Source organism: Mycteria americana, chromosome 1 (assembly GCF_035582795.1).
Source record: "Mycteria americana isolate JAX WOST 10 ecotype Jacksonville Zoo and Gardens chromosome 1, USCA_MyAme_1.0, whole genome shotgun sequence".
NCBI lineage: Eukaryota > Metazoa > Chordata > Aves > Ciconiiformes > Ciconiidae > Mycteria > Mycteria americana.
Window position 1 is genome coordinate 149889498 of NC_134365.1, and position 17830 is coordinate 149907327.

General features: G+C 42.3%; 1 protein-coding gene across 5 annotated transcripts; it reads right to left on the bottom strand.

Annotated features, from left to right (window-relative positions):
• Positions 1-5808: 5808 nt before the first annotated feature.
• TXNDC9 (thioredoxin domain containing 9) lies at positions 5809-17695 on the bottom strand. 5 transcript variants are annotated; one of them, XM_075524086.1, is made up of 6 exons: positions 16934-17066; positions 15025-15241; positions 12675-12793; positions 10477-10731; positions 7961-8092; positions 5809-5965 (listed from the first exon to the last, which is right to left on the bottom strand). In XM_075524086.1, exons 2-5 carry the CDS (start codon positions 15211-15213, stop codon positions 7975-7977), a joined length of 681 nt encoding a protein of 226 aa, XP_075380201.1. In that variant the 5' UTR covers positions 15214-15241; positions 16934-17066; the 3' UTR covers positions 5809-5965; positions 7961-7974. The 5 variants fall into 5 exon arrangements, with proteins under 5 accessions (XP_075380201.1, XP_075380184.1, XP_075380192.1 ...); XM_075524069.1 differs by lacking the exons at positions 5809-5965; positions 16934-17066 and adding an exon at positions 17578-17695 and having other exon boundaries at positions 6544-8092; XM_075524077.1 differs by lacking the exons at positions 5809-5965; positions 16934-17066 and adding an exon at positions 17416-17523 and having other exon boundaries at positions 6544-8092.
• Between the last annotated feature and the right edge of the window lie 135 nt (positions 17696-17830).

Here is a 17830-nt window from a genome sequence, read left to right on the forward strand (position 1 = left end):
TGGATGTTGTAAGTACAATTATTTTTATCTGTGCTGATGTATGCTCTTAGGTCCCTGGGGCAGATTCCTTGTATTCACGTGATTTCCAGTATAAGGCCAAATAAGATGATATTTTTTCAGCAGCATTATGAATGGGACTTTTCCTTGCTAAAAACCTCTTGATCCTCACAAAATTTGCCGACTGCCTTTTAGAGTGAATGCCGAAAGCCGGCAGCCTCTATGGAAACAAGGTCGTGCTCACATTACGTTGATGGGGCAGGGCCCTAAGCCAGTGCACTTGTCCAAGGCACTGCCACAGAAAGATGGCCTGCAAGATGTTAGAAAACATGATCTTCTGCTCAAAGGTCTTTGTGGGGCTGTAAACCTAGAGCATCGAAATCAGGTGAACCACTACGTGGGAGTGGGCTGCATCTGTCACTAGTTCGGCACAATTTTTCAGTTTTATGCTAGATTTAATTTGGAAAATTATATCAAGAGTAAGATAAGGTCTGCTCCTGACAGCCCATAACCCGACAGAAGGGATGGACGCAGCTGTGATATGATGCTACTTTTGCCAGGCTGAAGAGGGGATGAGTTAGAAGGCATCTTTGTGTATGACTAAAGCAGCTCTTCCTAAATGGCTGGACTTCATAAAGAGATATCTAGGAATGCGCTGGAATGATGTCCCTGAAAAATGTTTCCTTCTCTCATAATGCTACCATACCTCTTTTTATATTTTTCTTCATTATTCTTGGTATTTTGTTTAGAAGCACATGTTTTTGGATTCATACGATATTGCGAGAATCTTATTTAGAAGGACAGGAAGTTCCTAGCCCTCATGCTTGGTAGTAGGGAAAATATACGAAAGCCATGGAAATATGATGTTATTATTAAATTAATATTAAAGAAAAAGGACACAAATGTTATAATTAAAAAAAACCCCCACAAAACAACCAACCCTATAATTTAAGCTCCTTTTGCTGCTGTGTAATTTTTAAACATAAAGGATGCCAGTACGTACTCCCCTTGTGCTGGCTTTTGGTCAGCACAGGGTGCGATTGGGAGAGAGGGGACAGAAAGTCAAGGAAAGAGGAAGAGTTCACTTATCAAATGGTATCTGCATTCTTCTTAAGCTTAAGAAGCAGGAAAGCTTCCTGTTATTCACAGGGGCATCCTGGCAATAAGCTGCAGGCAGTGACCACAGACACAGCTTCCCCGTGGTCTTTCGCTGACACTGTTAGTTACACTGAGCTGCAGGGAGTACAGAGTGGACAAAAAATGCTACCTGACAGAATAGCATTTTTCACTTGTTTTACATAAGCTAGAAAGGAGCACACCTGAGATCTAAAGCACCCCAAGGTTCAATACCATCAGTTCTTTCCTACTGACAGATTTTTCACTTTATATTTTTTTTCCTCAGGCCAAGTGATCTAGCAGGGTGAGGGTTTTTTTCATTCCACTTAATGGAGATGCGATCAAAATGGAGCATCATTTTGAAAAACATTATGTATTGCACATGCTATTCTCCTTCAGGCTGCAGGTTACAGCATCACGTTTCACTGGGTGGTGAGAATACTAAGGTGAGAATCTAAAGTTACCTGGAACAATACCCATACTAATTACTGTCTCTGTTGTGAGTTTCAACTCTGGTTTCATAACATCAGCAGGCAGGTGCATTTCTCAGGCTGTTCCTTTTGTCTGGGAGGTAATTATAGGTAACACCAGGTATTCACAGACTTTATAACTGCTTTATAGGGAAGCTGCCCATGACAGCTGACGCATGTTGGATGCCTACCACTAACTGGCCAGTTAAAGATGCATCTGTAGCATCATGTCAAACAAACCCTCTAGAGCTGTCCTTCCCAACCTTTAAAGGGATACAGCCAGTTTAATAGTTATATTTCCATGTATTTTCTTTTCTACTTCTAGTATACCTGTAAGTAATCACAGCAAAGGTCTTCAAACTTGTAAGACGTGGGGCTCTCAGTTTTCACTGTGTTCAGAAGTGAACAGGTGCTGAGGGCCCCAATCTCTTCCTTTATCTTGCCTTTCTGAAGAATGCAGGTGGGCACTGAAATGACATCCCACTCTGCACAAAGCATCTCTCTGGCCATCATGTAAAATAACTAAGACCAGAAGTGTTTATGAGGGAGGAAATAAGTGTTTTCCTTCTGTTCTCTAAAATGAGACTTTGAATTTTACTGTAGGAAAGGTGTTCTAGCAAAGAGGTCACTGGACTGGATCTTATGAGACCTCAGTTCACATTCCAGCTTGAAGACAGATCTATCACCTAAAGCAAATCATTTGAAGTTTGAGCCAGGAGAGCGTTTATGCTCATAAAGCACCAATCAAAACACTGTCATGCTCCGAAACTGTGTTCCAAGTACTTGGCTGAGATGTACTTCCGCTCCTGTTTGAGTCTAAAGTGGCCCAGCCAGAGGAGCTTGGTCCTTACATCCCAAAGTCTGGTTCTGGACTCTGCGTCCCAATGCCAAAATCCCTGGGTGAGTGGGACTTTACAACGCGCACTCATGCATTTACTCACAAAAAGTGGCTGTGATGCCTACTTTGTTTAAACCAGCCATGGCAGAAGCAAGACCAATCTTAGAAGATAACCTCACGAAGGCAGAAACCTACACTAACCTCCCTTTTGTGTAAAGCAACCCGCCCTCACCAAGACTGGATGCATGTGTGTTCATTCTTCAGCTTGTCGAGGCCGTGTTACTGCACAGCAGCCAACACCAGAGCCACAGGGGAAGTTGGTGGGAAAACAAGAAGATGGCCCTATAGCCCCTGCAGGGACACAGCTGCATCACCTTCATGTTCCCGAGACTGCCTTGGTGTTCCATATTGAACGGGGCGGGGCGGGGGGGGAGGAAACAACGTAATATTTTGTAGTAAGTGCGGAAAATACACAAAGCACTGGGAATAGGGAGGAGAACCCCATCTCCTCTCAAATCCATAAGCTACAAAGTCACATTTTCTCTTGCTCCCTCTTTCCAGTCCCACAAGCCCGACGCTGTGCTGGACAAAGCTTCAGGAGTGAGGATGGAGAGGAATGCCGCACTGGGGAGAACATTTTGTAGTCGCTCACTTTGGCAGCGCTCATCAGCCTTCTGGATGCCTTGGATCCTGCCCCGGGGCACCACCCGCCGCAGAGGAAACTGACACACCTAATCCCAAAATCTGGATTCCAGGAAGAGACTGAAATTAGATAGTGGAGCACGTAATTTGATGTTCCTAGGTCCTTCAGTAGAGCTAGTCTCGTTTTAGTTTCCCACATACAAAACGAGGATAGAACATTCATGACTCACAGGGATGTCAAACTAACACCCATTAATAATTAATTATTAGCTTTACCCATTAATCATGATAACTATTAAGAGCATTTCTGTGTGCCTGGAATTCATGATATAAAGCATTGAGGACTGTCAAAATTTAGAGGCCAAACAGGAAACAATTTCAGGCTTTTTTCTAGGGCAGCACACTAACAAAAGAAATAATTAGCAACGAGGAGGAAGATCAGGAAAGGAATTCATGTGGTTTTGTGTATTACAACCACCTGATTTTCATACAATGTCATCTTGGGAAAAGCCAATGGTTACTGGAGATTGCATGGTTTGTGAAGCGGATAAGTTAATTTTAAAACCTTTTTTATAAGTCACATGTTGAAATCATACCACCAGGCAGATGATGTCTGAACAGATTGTGTTCAAAAAGGCAAAAGTATAGTAACACAGATTCAACACTGAGCTGACACAGCTACATGGCTCTGGATCAGTCGTGGTTTATTTTAAGCAGCTCAAGCCATGGCTGTAATAGCTAATCCAAAAAAAATGTAGCCTTAGAACACGCACCTCATGGGATCTCTACAAGCTAGTTTTCTTAACTACTCCCTTTCCATCAACAAGCATCAAATATCTCTCACTGTACATGGACTTAAAATTAGTCCACCAAATTTGAACAAGATTTTTTAGGGTGATGCTCTGGTCTCTTATGTACTACTTTAGCCAGTTTGACGTGTTAGCTTAAATTGATGAAGAAGGTGTGGCCACATGTTCTCTTTTGCAGCGTACGATACAGAATGGTGCTCTCCAGGGGGACAGATAACAAGGAGCATCTGGGAGACAAATGTCTTGGATCACCGCAATCATATTAGACAGGCTTAACACTGAAGGCTCCAAAGCATGATCCAAGAACAAAAGATCAGAATAGACCTTCAGAGCAGTAATATGCTCAAATGTGGTGGAACCTACCTATCTATTTATCCTTTAAAGGGGGCTCAGGGGCAACATCCTCCTCAGAACAGTTCTAAAATGTTTTACTGTAACATCAAGTACCCTTCACTTCTGATTCCTAGAGAGGCTTTCCTTAAACTCTGGCGTGTAACCCTCACTCTCAAATTGTCGTATACAGGTGTTCTAAAGAGACAGACAGATCAACCCACTACTGCCAGAATTTTCCTTTAAAAAAGTGGAACACACAGCTATTGAATATGCAGTGAGTACAAAAGCCATATTATTTCTGCATCAGCTTGTGCTTGTTTGTGTGTGTGTCTGTGTATGCGAGAGACAAAATGACAGCATCCCTCACACTGGATTGAGGACACTGGCTTTACTCTTATGTGGAAGACAAAGGGCTTGTTTTAGAAACCATACTGTTCAAAGCCCAAATTTTCTATAGAAATTTCTGTAGAAAAGTATTCCTTTTAGAATTTCTAGACAGGAAATAGCACAATGTGGATTACTTGGAACCAAGGACTGGAAGGCATCAATTCATCTTTCGAGTCAGCCTCCCTCAATGACACCTATTACACCTGCAGGCAATCCAACCTACTAATGGGGTCTGAGAGCAGCTGCTCAGGTCCTGCCCTCTCCCGAGTTTGTTTCTCATCGCATCTCTTTCAGGGACCAGACTTCTTCACACTTCCCAAACCCCAAACCTCAGCTCGGCACTTAACTTCCAGGTAGATTTCTTGAGCACACCATCACAAGCATAACGCGGGATCGATCAGTCATCAAAGAGTGCCCAGTCAAGTCCAAATAATCTAGCATTAAGAGCTGACCAACACAGATCTTGTTTGGTTATTATTGCAACCATGCATTTCTTTAATGATTACTTCATGCAAGCATCAAGCTCAGACTTAATCACTAATCACTACTAAAGTTACATGCTGAGTTCATGCATAAGCCCCATAACTTCAAAAGCTATATGTGAACACTTCTCATCTCTTTATTGTATAACACCCTTTCATGGCTAACACATGCCAGACCAGGTACCATTGTGTGATTAGTCTAGGCTCAGGAACCTTATTTAGTCATGTCCTTACATATACGATCTATCTGCTGTAAGCAATTAATCACATGCAACCTGCATCCTTTCTAGATATCACATATCATCATCATCTTCTCATGTATCAGCCATATTGCCACTAGATGGCTGTTGAAAAAGTTAAGATTTGTGCTTTTCAAGTCTGTACAGCTGACGTTTGAGTTGGTGTTCTCTGTATTGTTTACACTTTTAGCTTACTGACCCAGGTCTTATTATCATGGACACTTCATTATTTAATCTGCACTGCAAAATCACCGAGCTCTACCATAGAATAATTTGTTCCTCACTACTCAAACTAGAAGAATTTCCCAGTTCTTAAAGAATTTTTAAGTTTCAGCCAAAATAAAATTCTTGGATTTGGATTGTTCATCTCGGTATGCAGATCAAGAATGGAGATCTTACCAAGAGGACCGTGCAATGCCTGTTTTAACCTTCATTCAAGACAAAAAGCACAGAAAGCAGACATGGAAGTAAAGACTTGAAGCAGACAGATGAGGCTGCTACTTCAAAATAAATTTAAACTTATTAGCACAAACAGTCTCAACTTCCCCTTTTACCCAAACCACTCATTCCTGCGAACTCCTTGTATTAGCACTGGAATGCGTGTGGCCATATTACAAGCCAGATGAAGGAAGAGGTCCAACTGAAGATTAACCTAGAAAAAAAATCAGCAGCTTAAAGTGAGATGAAACCACAGAGACTGAATAGGATTTGCACTGAGTTTGTAATGGGACTATTCGCACATGGAACTGAATAACCTCTAACAACGCACCATGCTGGAATCCTGACAAGCCCACATGTGTTTCCACACAGCACGCAGCTACGTTAGACATGATTTTGTATTTCCACAGCCTATTCAACATAATTAGGACACAGAGATGAGTCCTGCTAAGGCACTCTTAAAAATACTGTTGGAACATTGGTTTCCTAAATTAAATTTCATGCAATTGGATTAAAAAAAAAAATTAGCACTTCCTAATGCATTTAGAGTTTGTGCATTAAAAAGGAGATCAACTTGAAGCAAGTCTACTTCATGCTTCCAGTAGATTAACAGGCAGCTGTGTACATCTTAAGCTGATTGCCTTCTCAAAGTGATGTCGTACTGGTAGCACTCTATGTAGTTTGCTAGAAATCTAGAAAGAGCACATGCAGCTTTCTGATGGACCTTATCAAAAGAAAAAAGTAACCCACAGCACCTAGACCACCTTATTTGAAAGGATGCAAAAGTCAACATTAGAATTAAAATAATTTTATTTGAATGTACATGAACAGAAATAAAATATAATTTTTTAAACTTACTTACAGAGATATATTGCTGGGCTGGCCCAATCACAAGTGTTCCCCACTACAAGGCAGCAAGACTGACTAGACCCACTTAACTGCTTTTTGGGCCAACTGGATTCAAAGTACCACCTCAAAAGGGTCCTTCAGCACACAGCAAACTATTTTTTTTTTAAAAACAAAAAGAAAACTCATCAACTCTTCACCTAGCCAGAAATTTTACATTGTGTTCCAAGGAAGATCTCCCTTGAAAATTCTGTCCATTACTGAAGAACGGTACACAGTATGCAGCGCTATATCTAAACTTAACGGATCAAGGTTTCTCCCAAATACTTCTCTCTATTCTACTCTCTTGTACAAAGCAGCTGCTATAAAATCCACACATTCAAAACCACAGAATTATACAAACCTGTGAACAAGGCTGTTTTCAATATGCTTGTTGCTATGTGCTATTACCTGCTGTGTCAGCTTTAACATGCAGCGTACATAGATGGTAAAAGGGCATTTCTCTCAACCATCTATTTCAGAATTCACAGAAGTTATGACTTTTTACAACTTATAGTGCAATGTAGTTAAGTTATTCAATGTCATGATATGGCACCATAAGATAAGCAATCATTTGTTAAAATGCACAATTCCTTTACTAATCATTTTGTGATGCTTTACTGATAGCATAAGTAATAATAAATTTAAAAAGACAACTGGAAGAGGAACTGATAGGGAAAAATATTTTTTAAAAAGTGTCTATCATCTCCTTTAATAAAGAAAATTAGAAAAAACCCTGGAACTGTCAGAGTCAAGGAAAACAACGGGAAGTAGTTCTTCACAAAACACAGTTAACCTGTGGACTCCTTGCCATATGATGTGGATGTTAGGATACTATGAGGATTGAAAGAGATTTTTCTTCAACTATTGTAACCAGCAAATGCTCTCAGATACAGAGTTCCCCAAGCCACAGACTGCTTAAAGTATATTCTGGGGAAGCATTGCTATCTGCTCACCCTGTTTGTACTCTTCCTTGTGCATCTGCTTTTGGCCACTGAGACTGGATGCTGAGCCAGAGGGACCTTTGGTCTAGACTTGGTACAGTTGTTTCTAACAGTTACTTCAAAACACTTCATAAACTTATACTTAAGACAAAGTTCATCATTTGTCACGTTATTTAGTTAGAAGGACTCAGATTTTTGAATTACAAATGACTTCCAAAAGAGGAAAAAAAAAATATTTAAGCTTTTTCTGCTATGACTCAGTTGTATAAAACTGTATAGAAAAATGAGCATTATGTGCAGATGTAATGAAAAGCAGTAAGCTTTATAAAAAACATTCTTAGAAATGTACCAAGCATAAACAAAAGATGATTTACAAATACATTTTGCTGTTGTTCTAGTCATCATCAGAATCTGAATCATATTTCTTTCCTCTGATGGTCTTCTTATCCAACTTCGTAAAGCTTGTTCCAAATTTCTTTTGACTTTGAAAAGGTGGGTCCATCAAGTTTCCACTAGAGGAAAAGAGTAAGACATGTTGATTAAAGCCGTATTCATGCAGACAGTAAGTAGCATCTCTAATTACCTGTTTCTCCAGGAAAACATTGTAAGACAACACAATCCCTACTCCCTGAAGCCACCCTAAGTATCATAGTGGCATTGCTAGCATAGCACATCCTGGACAAAATGGCGTAGTTAACTGTAGTTAGGAGCCTGAGTGTAAACAGCACCTGTGAGTGGAGCTCTAGAGAAAAACTGTCTGAAAGGACTTTTGCTGCAAACTCATCATGCTAAAGACAACCATCTGTCAGATTAAACAGTAACCAGGGAATTACAGACAGACTTTTCAAAACAAACGAGGAGCCAGAAGTACAAAAGAAGCTAGAATTTTGTAACAGGGACTTTGGAGTAGAAACAGATGAGTCAAAGCTGGGTTTTGTACTGCCAGAAGTCCCCTTGTACTATCTCTGCATAGGCCAGACAGAGCAGCTTTGCCATCGGACACTGCATGCCAGTTAGGGGAGTATGGAGGGACTTTCGCCTCAGTGTGCATGCGTGACCCCGTGGGGGCTTTCTCACCAGCGTGTGGGTCCATGGGTTGTTGGGAACAGCAGGCGCTCACATAAAGCTGGAGCACCCACATCTCCTACAGCAAGGGTGCGCAAGAAAGGGAATCCCCTCCCCTTGCTCAGAAAATGGTGTGCATGCTGTCACGCACATGACCTGTGAGGGGTTTGCATCCAAGCATCAGTGAGTGAGCGAGCAATTAGAACCTTCTGGAATTAGCTATAGAAGAGTGTTTAGAAATTCATAGGTATTAACATTTTGTAAATAACATTTTGCTGATATTGATCCTAAATGTACAGTTCACTGATTGCTAGTTAATTACATGTCAGTAATAAGTCTATACACCACTTGAATCCTGATTTTGGTCAAACAATGTGACCTGAACAGTTTCTCCCCTAGATACAGTATACCCTTTCACCATCTGCTATCCCACAGATTGAAGGAAAAGAACTGTTTCAAGGCTCTGAGGAGGACTATCTCCTTTTCAGGAACTCCAGAGCATGGGACATTACTTTCAGAGCTGTGCGGAAATGCAACACTTGTACATAAATGGATGTCTCCTGGAATGGATTTCCTGAGCTGTGCAGATATGGTGGCTCACTTTGCAAAGCCAGGGTACCAAACTCAGGATCTGGCAAAATGGGCAAAGAACGAAACAACTCTCCCACTCCACAAGGAGCTAAGAGCTGAATGCACAGTACTAGTAGAGTGAAGTAGGAAATAAAATTATGCTGTAAGCCAATGTACTAACATTTAGCAAATTCAATGCAGCTTGGTACAACTCCACTGAAAGATTTCTCCCATAAAAGGCTGTTGCTGTCTAGAATATATAAGCAAGCTGCCTTTCACTCTTCTGCGTATTTGCTTGTTACTGAACTGGGAAGTGGATATTACCACTTGTTTTGAACTACAAATTTCCATTTCACTCATTTCATCTGAAGTTCAACAGCTATGAAGCTATACTGAACAGCAGTTTCTTTGCCTTTAAGATGCAACAATACTTCTTCCCCAAATTTGGAAATTAGACATCAAAATAAATCCCAATAATGAAGTTTAAAATAAATTAAAAAAAAACCAAACACATTCAAAACAAAAGAGCAAAATTAACCTAAAAAGATAAAGATTATGTTTTAGCCACACTGGAAAGCAAAGCAGAAAGTTCTGGTAAATGATTCTCCTATAAAGTTAGGCTATTGTGGTGACAGTTATCTTCTACTGCCTTCTATCCTGTAGTCTTAAATGTGGGATTTATAATGATTATATTGCACAGCTACACAAATAATTTATTTGCACTTCCACAACTTATTTTCACTTTCTGTACTGTTCATTGAAAACAACTCCCATATTCATGTATGTAATACGGACTAAGATGCAGTCTAAGGACGACTTGCTGAGTTTTCTCTGAAGTGGATTAAAAATGCTCAAACTTTACTGCATTGCAACTGTGACATCTAAGCATCTATAACTGATTTAGAAGATATTACATTAGATGCATTAGAGCCCTAATATGTAATCTTTTCTAAATCAGTGTACAAATCTTTTCTAAAGCAGCGTAGCTACTCTACACACCTCATGGCAAGAACTCCGTTTATTTTTATTACTTTGCAAAAAGGACAACATAACGCTTATAATAATGTCTCAATACTTCACCAAAGAGATACTCTCTTCTTTCCCTTGCCAAAGTACACAGATTAAATAACTGGATTAAACTCTCATGTGTCTTAAACATACAACATATCAGTCAAAGTTACAAACTTTTACAGATTCTCCTGTCTGCGTGTTCTCCTTGCACTGTATCTGAAAATAAACCAATCACAAAACAATTAATTACCTGTAATTAATTATGTCTGCACAGCCTAATCTCCATTCTAAGGTCTCTGTAGTGAAGTCGTCAGTGTTACCAAGATCAGTAAAGCCCACAATATAGTCTTGTGTTTTTCCATCTTTTACTAGTGCTAGAGTGGGAATTACTTTGATGCGCAGTCTCTCGCACAAGAAAGGAGATTTTTCAGCATTTAATTTCAAGAATTTTGTCTCAACATGCTTTTTTGCCAATACAGTCAAATGTTTGTCCATTATTTGGCACCTGTGGAAAAAAAAACCAAGATATATAAAGTGTTAGAATCAATAAACTGAAAAATATGTATTTTAGAGAAAGTTTAAAAGGAACTGCAAAGAGCTAGTTCTATCACGTTAATTCCTCAGATATGACCTCAGATAATTAAGAACTTAGTTTCAAGAGAAACTGTGTTTCAAAGGTAGCTGGAATTGATGACTACTAGAATAACAGCCTGGAGCACCTTTATTGAACAATTACACCATCCATTTCTCTTATTTCTTCCCAATTACTCCCACATACACCTGAAAGCTTCTCTCCTTTCTTGAGGCCTGTATTTACTGATGAAATTCCCCTCTGACATCTATTCTTCGTGCTCTAGCTTCACTGCCTATCAGCTGGAAAAATTTCTCTATAATGAACTTCACGTCTTCAGAAAAGTACTCTCAACATGTTACAGCGTTTTGGTGTTTTTCAGTCACTACCTCCACAAGCGAGATGCAGTAACTCACTTTACGGGGCAGAGGGGGAGAAGTGATTTGCACAGTCTGCTTCAGTAGTGCTACAGGCAAAAATATTTCACTTTTCTGTTGCAATGGAATAGGAGTGAGCATACAATTATTGTTTCTCAACTAAAGGACAGTAACATGAACTGCTCAAAATACTTGTCAGATGGCAGAAATTTGTGGACTTGTCACCTGCAATCTCAACTTTCTGGACTGTCTTCTTTAAGTGGTTTGGCTTAGCTGCATGAACTCTGTGATGTGACTGTCCTTTAACTCAAGAGGAGAGCTGAGCAGATCAAAAAGCTGGAGAGGGCAAGGATGAAAGCAACTTGGTATTGTGGTTGGTAAACCTGACACACTAGCTTCAAGCTGGTTGTCAGCATGACACATTTTACAAAGAACTTTCTCTAAAGTTCTTTCTCCTGTCTGAGTCTACAGACTTTGTTGGTTCAAAAAACAAACAACCCAAACCTGTTCTAAGCTACTTTATTTGCAGAGACAGTCCTTCCACTTTGAGTAAAAACTAGTCAAATACAACCGCTTCAACTACTTCTGAAACTTAAACATTTAACTTAGAAAATGTAGAATGCAGATACCTCACTGCATAATCCAGCTTTGACCTCTTTCAATTTCTCGCATTGAGGCTGTTTCAGTTTATATTCTATAAGCTAGAGAGAACAATAACACCTTGGGGGAAAAAAAAAACACAAACAAACAACCAAAAGCAGGACAACTGGCTCCTCCTTCAACAAACTACTCTACTTTGCAATTGCATTTTAACAGACAACATTGAGACAGACCTATTGAAGGAACAGCCTAAAACCCAGAACTTCTCAAATTCTTCCAAGGAAGTGGGAGATCTTATTTTAGGTTCCTATTCTGAGTCTCAGGACATATTCTCAGATCTAGGTATCTCACACCCTAAAAAAGTGACATAATCGCAAAGGCACAGGCACAAAGGGAAAGCAGCTGCAACTGGTATCCACAGATCCTTTCATAGTAAAAGGTTAAATTCTGAAGATGCCTAGACAAGTTTTTGTTTATAGTTTTATTTTCATTTGCCAGAACTGTCCAGAATATCTCTGTCTGGAATAACCAAAGTGATCTTTTTGAAATGCTGCTCCGGTATGGCCACGACGTTTACAGACCTGGCTCCCTCAAACTAAATCACAAATGAAACACAGCAGTCTCTCAAATATTGTCAAAGAAATTATACATTTATATTCTAATCAGCTATGTAACAAAGTATTAATCATTGTCAAATCATGTCCAGATTAACTGGAATGGAAAAAAAGTATTTAAAAAATCAAATGTCTTGAGAAGTGAGCAAGATTTGGAAAATGAAGGAATTTGAATACTTCTAAAAATGCCTATTCATTTGTTGGATTTGAAAGAACAAAAGAACATGTCTGTTTTTGTAGACATCTATAAACAAACAGTTTCTTGAGCATAGCTTATTTACTATACCTGAAAGTTGTATCTCTATAGAAATGGCAAACCACATTTTTACTTTCTTTGACTTCTTGGAAAAAGTCTCTCTCACTTGGGATTTCTCTGTATTCTCCATGTCCTTTTGAAAGCCACTCCTTTTGGAAAGCATAAAAGGAAATAATTAGTATGGAGTTTGTTAGTCCTGCACCTGTCATGCAAGCTCTAGAGCTTTTAAGAAAAATAAAAGAGGGGGCCTGTAGTGGAAACCCATTTCATAGAGTAATAGAAGGAGAAACAAATTACTTCCCCCCCCCTTTAGTTCTGTTTTGAAAATATGCAAATGCCACGAGGCTAGACAATACTTTTGAGTTGCCTCTGTCTCAACAACAGATAGGTTGAGCAGTAAAACTACCTTACTTATTTGGAAATACTAATCTTGTACAGAGCTGCATAAATTTCTGCAGTGCAGCCTCTCAGTAAGACTAGACTAGTTCAAAGAGAACACCAACAACAGAAAATGCTCAGCATTTGAAAACTGCTAATCAACAGCGTGGGCTACTCTCTCTAAAATGTTTTTGTACACTCAAAGAACTCTTGTCTGAAACTGATTCAAGTCATTACGTGTATTAAAATGGATTTCTTCTAATTTGTCCCTCTATGAAAAAATCAGTGAGAAAAAAGCCTAACTCACCTGCAACAGATGATGTTAAGAAGGTATCTTAATATAAGCCAGGCTTCCAGAAAACCATTCAGAAAACACATGCATACCATTAGACACAAAATGTATGGAGAAACAGAATTTCACAAACTAAAATTTACAGGCAACTTCAAAAACTGCCTGATTAAGTGTGCAAACACAGTTTTGAAAAAGCTAATCTTCTAGATTTTCAACGAATGCACTTAAGAAAAAACCCCAGCTTCTACAATACTGAAAGTTAATTGTAGTGTATTAAAACAAGTACGGACTAAGCTAAATGATTAGAAGTAGTGCAGTATGACAGAACTTGACAAAAAACTTCAGTTTCCAGTGAGGGGAAAAAAATTTAGATAAATCACTGTTCTTGATCTGGCAGTTTTGTCTTAGCAGAGTGAAGGGAGGGGGGAAAAGACAAAAAAAGGGTTTCCAAGCAAACCAAAAATACCCTGTAAGCTAAATTAGGATAGAACAAAGAATTTCCTGAACATTGTACACATTAACAATGCATAGAAGTGTGAGCACATGAAGAAGTATTATGATGCAAATCAAGAACTTCAACAGTGGGTATGCATTAATTCCCCTCTGCACAATCCTATTCCAAAAGGCAGCTTACTCCTTTGACTGAATAGCATCCTACTTCAAATTTGAGTTTGAAAATGCATGAGAACAGTGACTTAAGATCAAGTGACATGAATAAGTTTTTGCATGAGAACTAGCACATGTTCACATGCAAGAACATCCAAGTGTTATGACTTCTGAAAAAGGAAAACACTAGAATCAAATATAAACTGAACTTCTGAAGACAAGCAGATAGTGTGCCACCTTCTCTACTTCCGTGTTCAGAGAATCAAAGCCGTTAACACTGCCTGTTCTCCAGCATCCCAGCCATGCCATGCCATTTTACTGCATTCCTGTTTCAAAGCATGGCATTAGCTTTTATGGGTTCCACCACAGCCAGAGCATCTCCCCCCCAACTCAGTCTATTCCTTTGTTTAGGTTTGCTTAGATGGAGTAAGCTAAGAAACCTATGGCTTCCCTATTTACAATTCAGGTCTCACACCACATGTTACCAAAATTTTGGTGAGAACTATGTTCAAAGAGACTTTCTGGGAGCATAAAGACCACAATTTAGCATGAGGTATCAGGGACCAAAGCAGAATTTCTTTCCTGCAAGGAGAAATGAGCAGTCATACAAAGACATTTCATTGGGTTAGAAGAAGTGGGACAAATGATTCCACCCTAGGAACAAGGAAAGACCCTTCTACAAAATACCTTAAGAGAAGAGCACGCATCACCTCCATGCCATAACTAACAATCTCCAGAATTCAGAAGCTTAAGGAACCTAAAGGCTTATGATTAGGTTGCCTACAAGGCTTATGCTTCCAGATAGCAATGTTTAGTGAATATGGACGCACTCAAATCTTTGTACGAGGCTCCTTATCCTATCCTTATTGTAAATAATCATAGAGGTTCTTCTCTCTCCTCTTGTTAAAAAACACAAAGCATGCACACATGCACAGACACTCGCTTTCCTGGATAATTTAAAATTAATAAGTACTGAAAGGTGAGGAAGAAGAAAAAAAACAAACAACCCCAAAACACTTAGTTCACATAAACAATTTCCCTAGGATTTCCAAAAGGTGTGTTACAGTGTACACATCAAGAGTCTATTATTACTACAGGAATTACTTGTTTCTGCTGCTGGGCCCTTTTTAGTGCCTCAAGCCTCCTTTGTTTAAGGCATTCCAATTCATCTTCATCCATCTGGTCTAGCTTCTGCATTTCAGCATCCAGATGTTCTTCCACAACCTTGGTAGTCTGAAGTATTTCATTCTCCAGAACTTTTTGAAGTATTTCAACAGAGGTATCAGCAGCCATCTTTAACTAGAAAGTGATCTCTTCAGAGCTGTGGAAATAGTGATACATGGAATTAACATTTATACAAACACTTAATTAAAAGCCTGACCTCTCTTACTTGCAGTTCACGCTGTGGAGAAACAAAATGCTATACTATTTGAAGATAACAGTAGATAGTTCTTTTCTATGTTGCAACCCCCTTTGGAGAATACTTTCACAATGAACACAGATGGCAACAAAGATACCAGTCAAGTCCTATTCTCTCAATCTCAAAGGCAGTTGTTGAAAGTGCATAGGAACTGGAAATTACTTGTCAATATAAAGAAGTAAAATTCACCATTCCCAAAGGAACACACATCCTGAGCCAGATCTGTGTACCTTTAATAATTCTGAAACTAGAAGATGCAATCACGAAAAGCTCTAAGCTGCTGGGAGGAGGCGTAAGATGTCTCAGAACAAGTCTAAGCAATGCTCAGTATATAAATTTCCACCAGTAGTTTAAATGCAATTACTTTAAGTACCTGATGCATATTAACATATTTAAATCTGAATTGACACTCCTGTCCTCAGCTAAAAGACAAGGCACTCAACAGCAAACGCTTTAGGCCAATATACTGCTTCAATTAGTACAAGAAAACTGCTATTGCAAACACCACCCTATGGCAGCCAGCAAAAGGATTTAAAAAACCCCAACAACCACTACCTAATTCCTGTGTGAAGAAACACAGCTAAAATCATCTTCTGTAAAGTTCTCCCTGCCCAAACACTTCAAAAGGCACAAAATGCTAAGACTGGGGTGCATGAAGAGCTGGGGCAACATAATTGATTGTTCTCTCCAATAAACTTACACTACAAAAAGCTGTCACTGTAACAAGTGAGAGTTTTGAAATGGGGACAGTGCACAGTCACCCTAATCAGATTCTCAACCTGCAGGCCACAGATTTGATATCGTGAATTCGGGTTCCAGAGTGCTCTTGGCTGTATTTCAAAATAGCCAAACTACCAGTGCCACTGGCTTTGTAAAAACCTTGCATACAGAGGCAAGAAAGCATTTTAAGTAGCAATGGGCAAAGTACCAACATCACGGCAGCACTCCAAGTGCAATGCAACATCAGCAGGGCTAAGCCTGCTGCCACCCTCCACACGTGTCACAGCCACGCTCGCTCTGACCTGCAGCACCCTGTCTTGAGTCTCCCCGAAGCTGCTAACTACAAAGTCTCTGTTCGTGTTTTCTACCCCCCTTTCTTGTATTTCCTGAGGAAATAAGAACCTTGCTAGCGCAGATCAGAGGGCACTAGGTCTTCAAGAGAAGGAGGGACCCCTGCTCAGCTGGGGCAAAGGGATGCTCGTCCTCCAAGCAGACAGGAAGGAAAACGGAAAATCAATCCCAGCCAATCTCCACTACAGCCTGAGGTGCCCAGAGGGCTCCCGGCTCCCCAAGCCACAGAAGCCTGGGTGTCAACAAGCGTCTCCTACGCAGCGGGGGGCCTAGCCCAAGGCCGGCCCCCGGGGGACTCAGCACCCCTGACGAGGCCGCGGCCCTGCCCGCTCCGCCAGGGAGGGGCGCTGGGGGCCCGGCCGACACAGCCCGCTGGAGACCGCCCGGGCGAGGGGGGCCGGCACACGGCGGGACACCGCGCAGGCGCCGCGCGCCTCCGTGGGGCCGTTAACAGAAAACGGTCGCCCGTCCGCGCGCGCCCACCCACCCAGCTCCTGACGAGCTCTCCAGGGAAAGCCTCACCCTTCCCCGGCCGCGGTGCCAGCCGCGCCGCCCCCCGCCACGAACAGCCGAAGCCCCCCCGCACACCGGCCGCTCACCCCTCCGCCGCTCCGCGCCACGCCCGCCCGCGCCTCTCCCCGCCCCGCCCGCCGGCCGCGCCCCGCCAGAGTCTCGCGAGAGCCGGGGCAGGGCCGCTGCCGCGTGCGCACGCACGCAGAGCTGCCCGACGCGTTCATTGGCCGAGGCGGCGGGCGCGTCCCTGCGGCGGCCGTCCCCCAGCGCGCATGCGCCGCGCCGGTGCGGGCGTTGCTCCTGCGGGCAGCAAGCCAGGAGGGTGGGCGTGTGTCTGCCCCGCGGGAGGGGCGGGGCTCAGACGGGGCCCCTCCTCTTCCGCGCCGCAGCTCCGCCCCGCGGGGACTACCTCTGCTGGGGCGCGCTGCCCACCCACGTCCCGCTCCCCTAGCGACCGCGCTCCTCCCGGCATGCGCAGCGGCTTCCTCCACCTGTCCCTCCCCTGGCCCGCCGAACGGACGTGTCTGGGGTGCAGCGCGGCTCCCCCGGCGCCCGGAAGCGGGGCGCTCTAGGCTGCTGGCCTCCCGCCGCCGCGCTGCTCTGGGCGGGGCTTGGCCGCAAGGGGGCGTGTCCTGCCCCGCCCCTTCCCTCACCTCAGTGTGCGGCTGCTGCGGGGTGGGTGCGCGGCGGCGGGCGGCGGTAACGGTGCCGAGGGCGGCTGCCGGCGGGAGCTGGGAGGGCCCGCCTCCTCCTCCTCCTCCTCCTCCTCCTCCTCCTCCTCCTCCTCCTCCTCCTCCTCCTCCTCCTCCTCCTCCTCCTCCTCCTCCTCCTCCTCCTCCTCTTTCTCGGGGACTCCTTCCCGGGGTTGGGCGTGTGAGGCCGAGGCCGAGCCCCCGCAGGGAGTCG

Excerpts from the sequence above, each read along its gene's own strand:
- TXNDC9 (XM_075524086.1), bottom strand. The coding sequence starts at position 15,213 with ATGGCTGCTGATACCTCTGTTGAAATACTTCAAAAAGTTCTGGAGAAT. Across the intron at positions 12,794-15,024 it reads GGGCCCAGCAGCAGAAACAA|GAGTGGCTTTCAAAAGGACA; the intron begins GTAATTCCTGTA and ends GCTTTCCAAAAG. Across the intron at positions 8,093-10,476 it reads GCAGACATAATTAATTACAG|TGGAAACTTGATGGACCCAC; the intron begins GTAATTAATTGT and ends CTTTTCCTCTAG.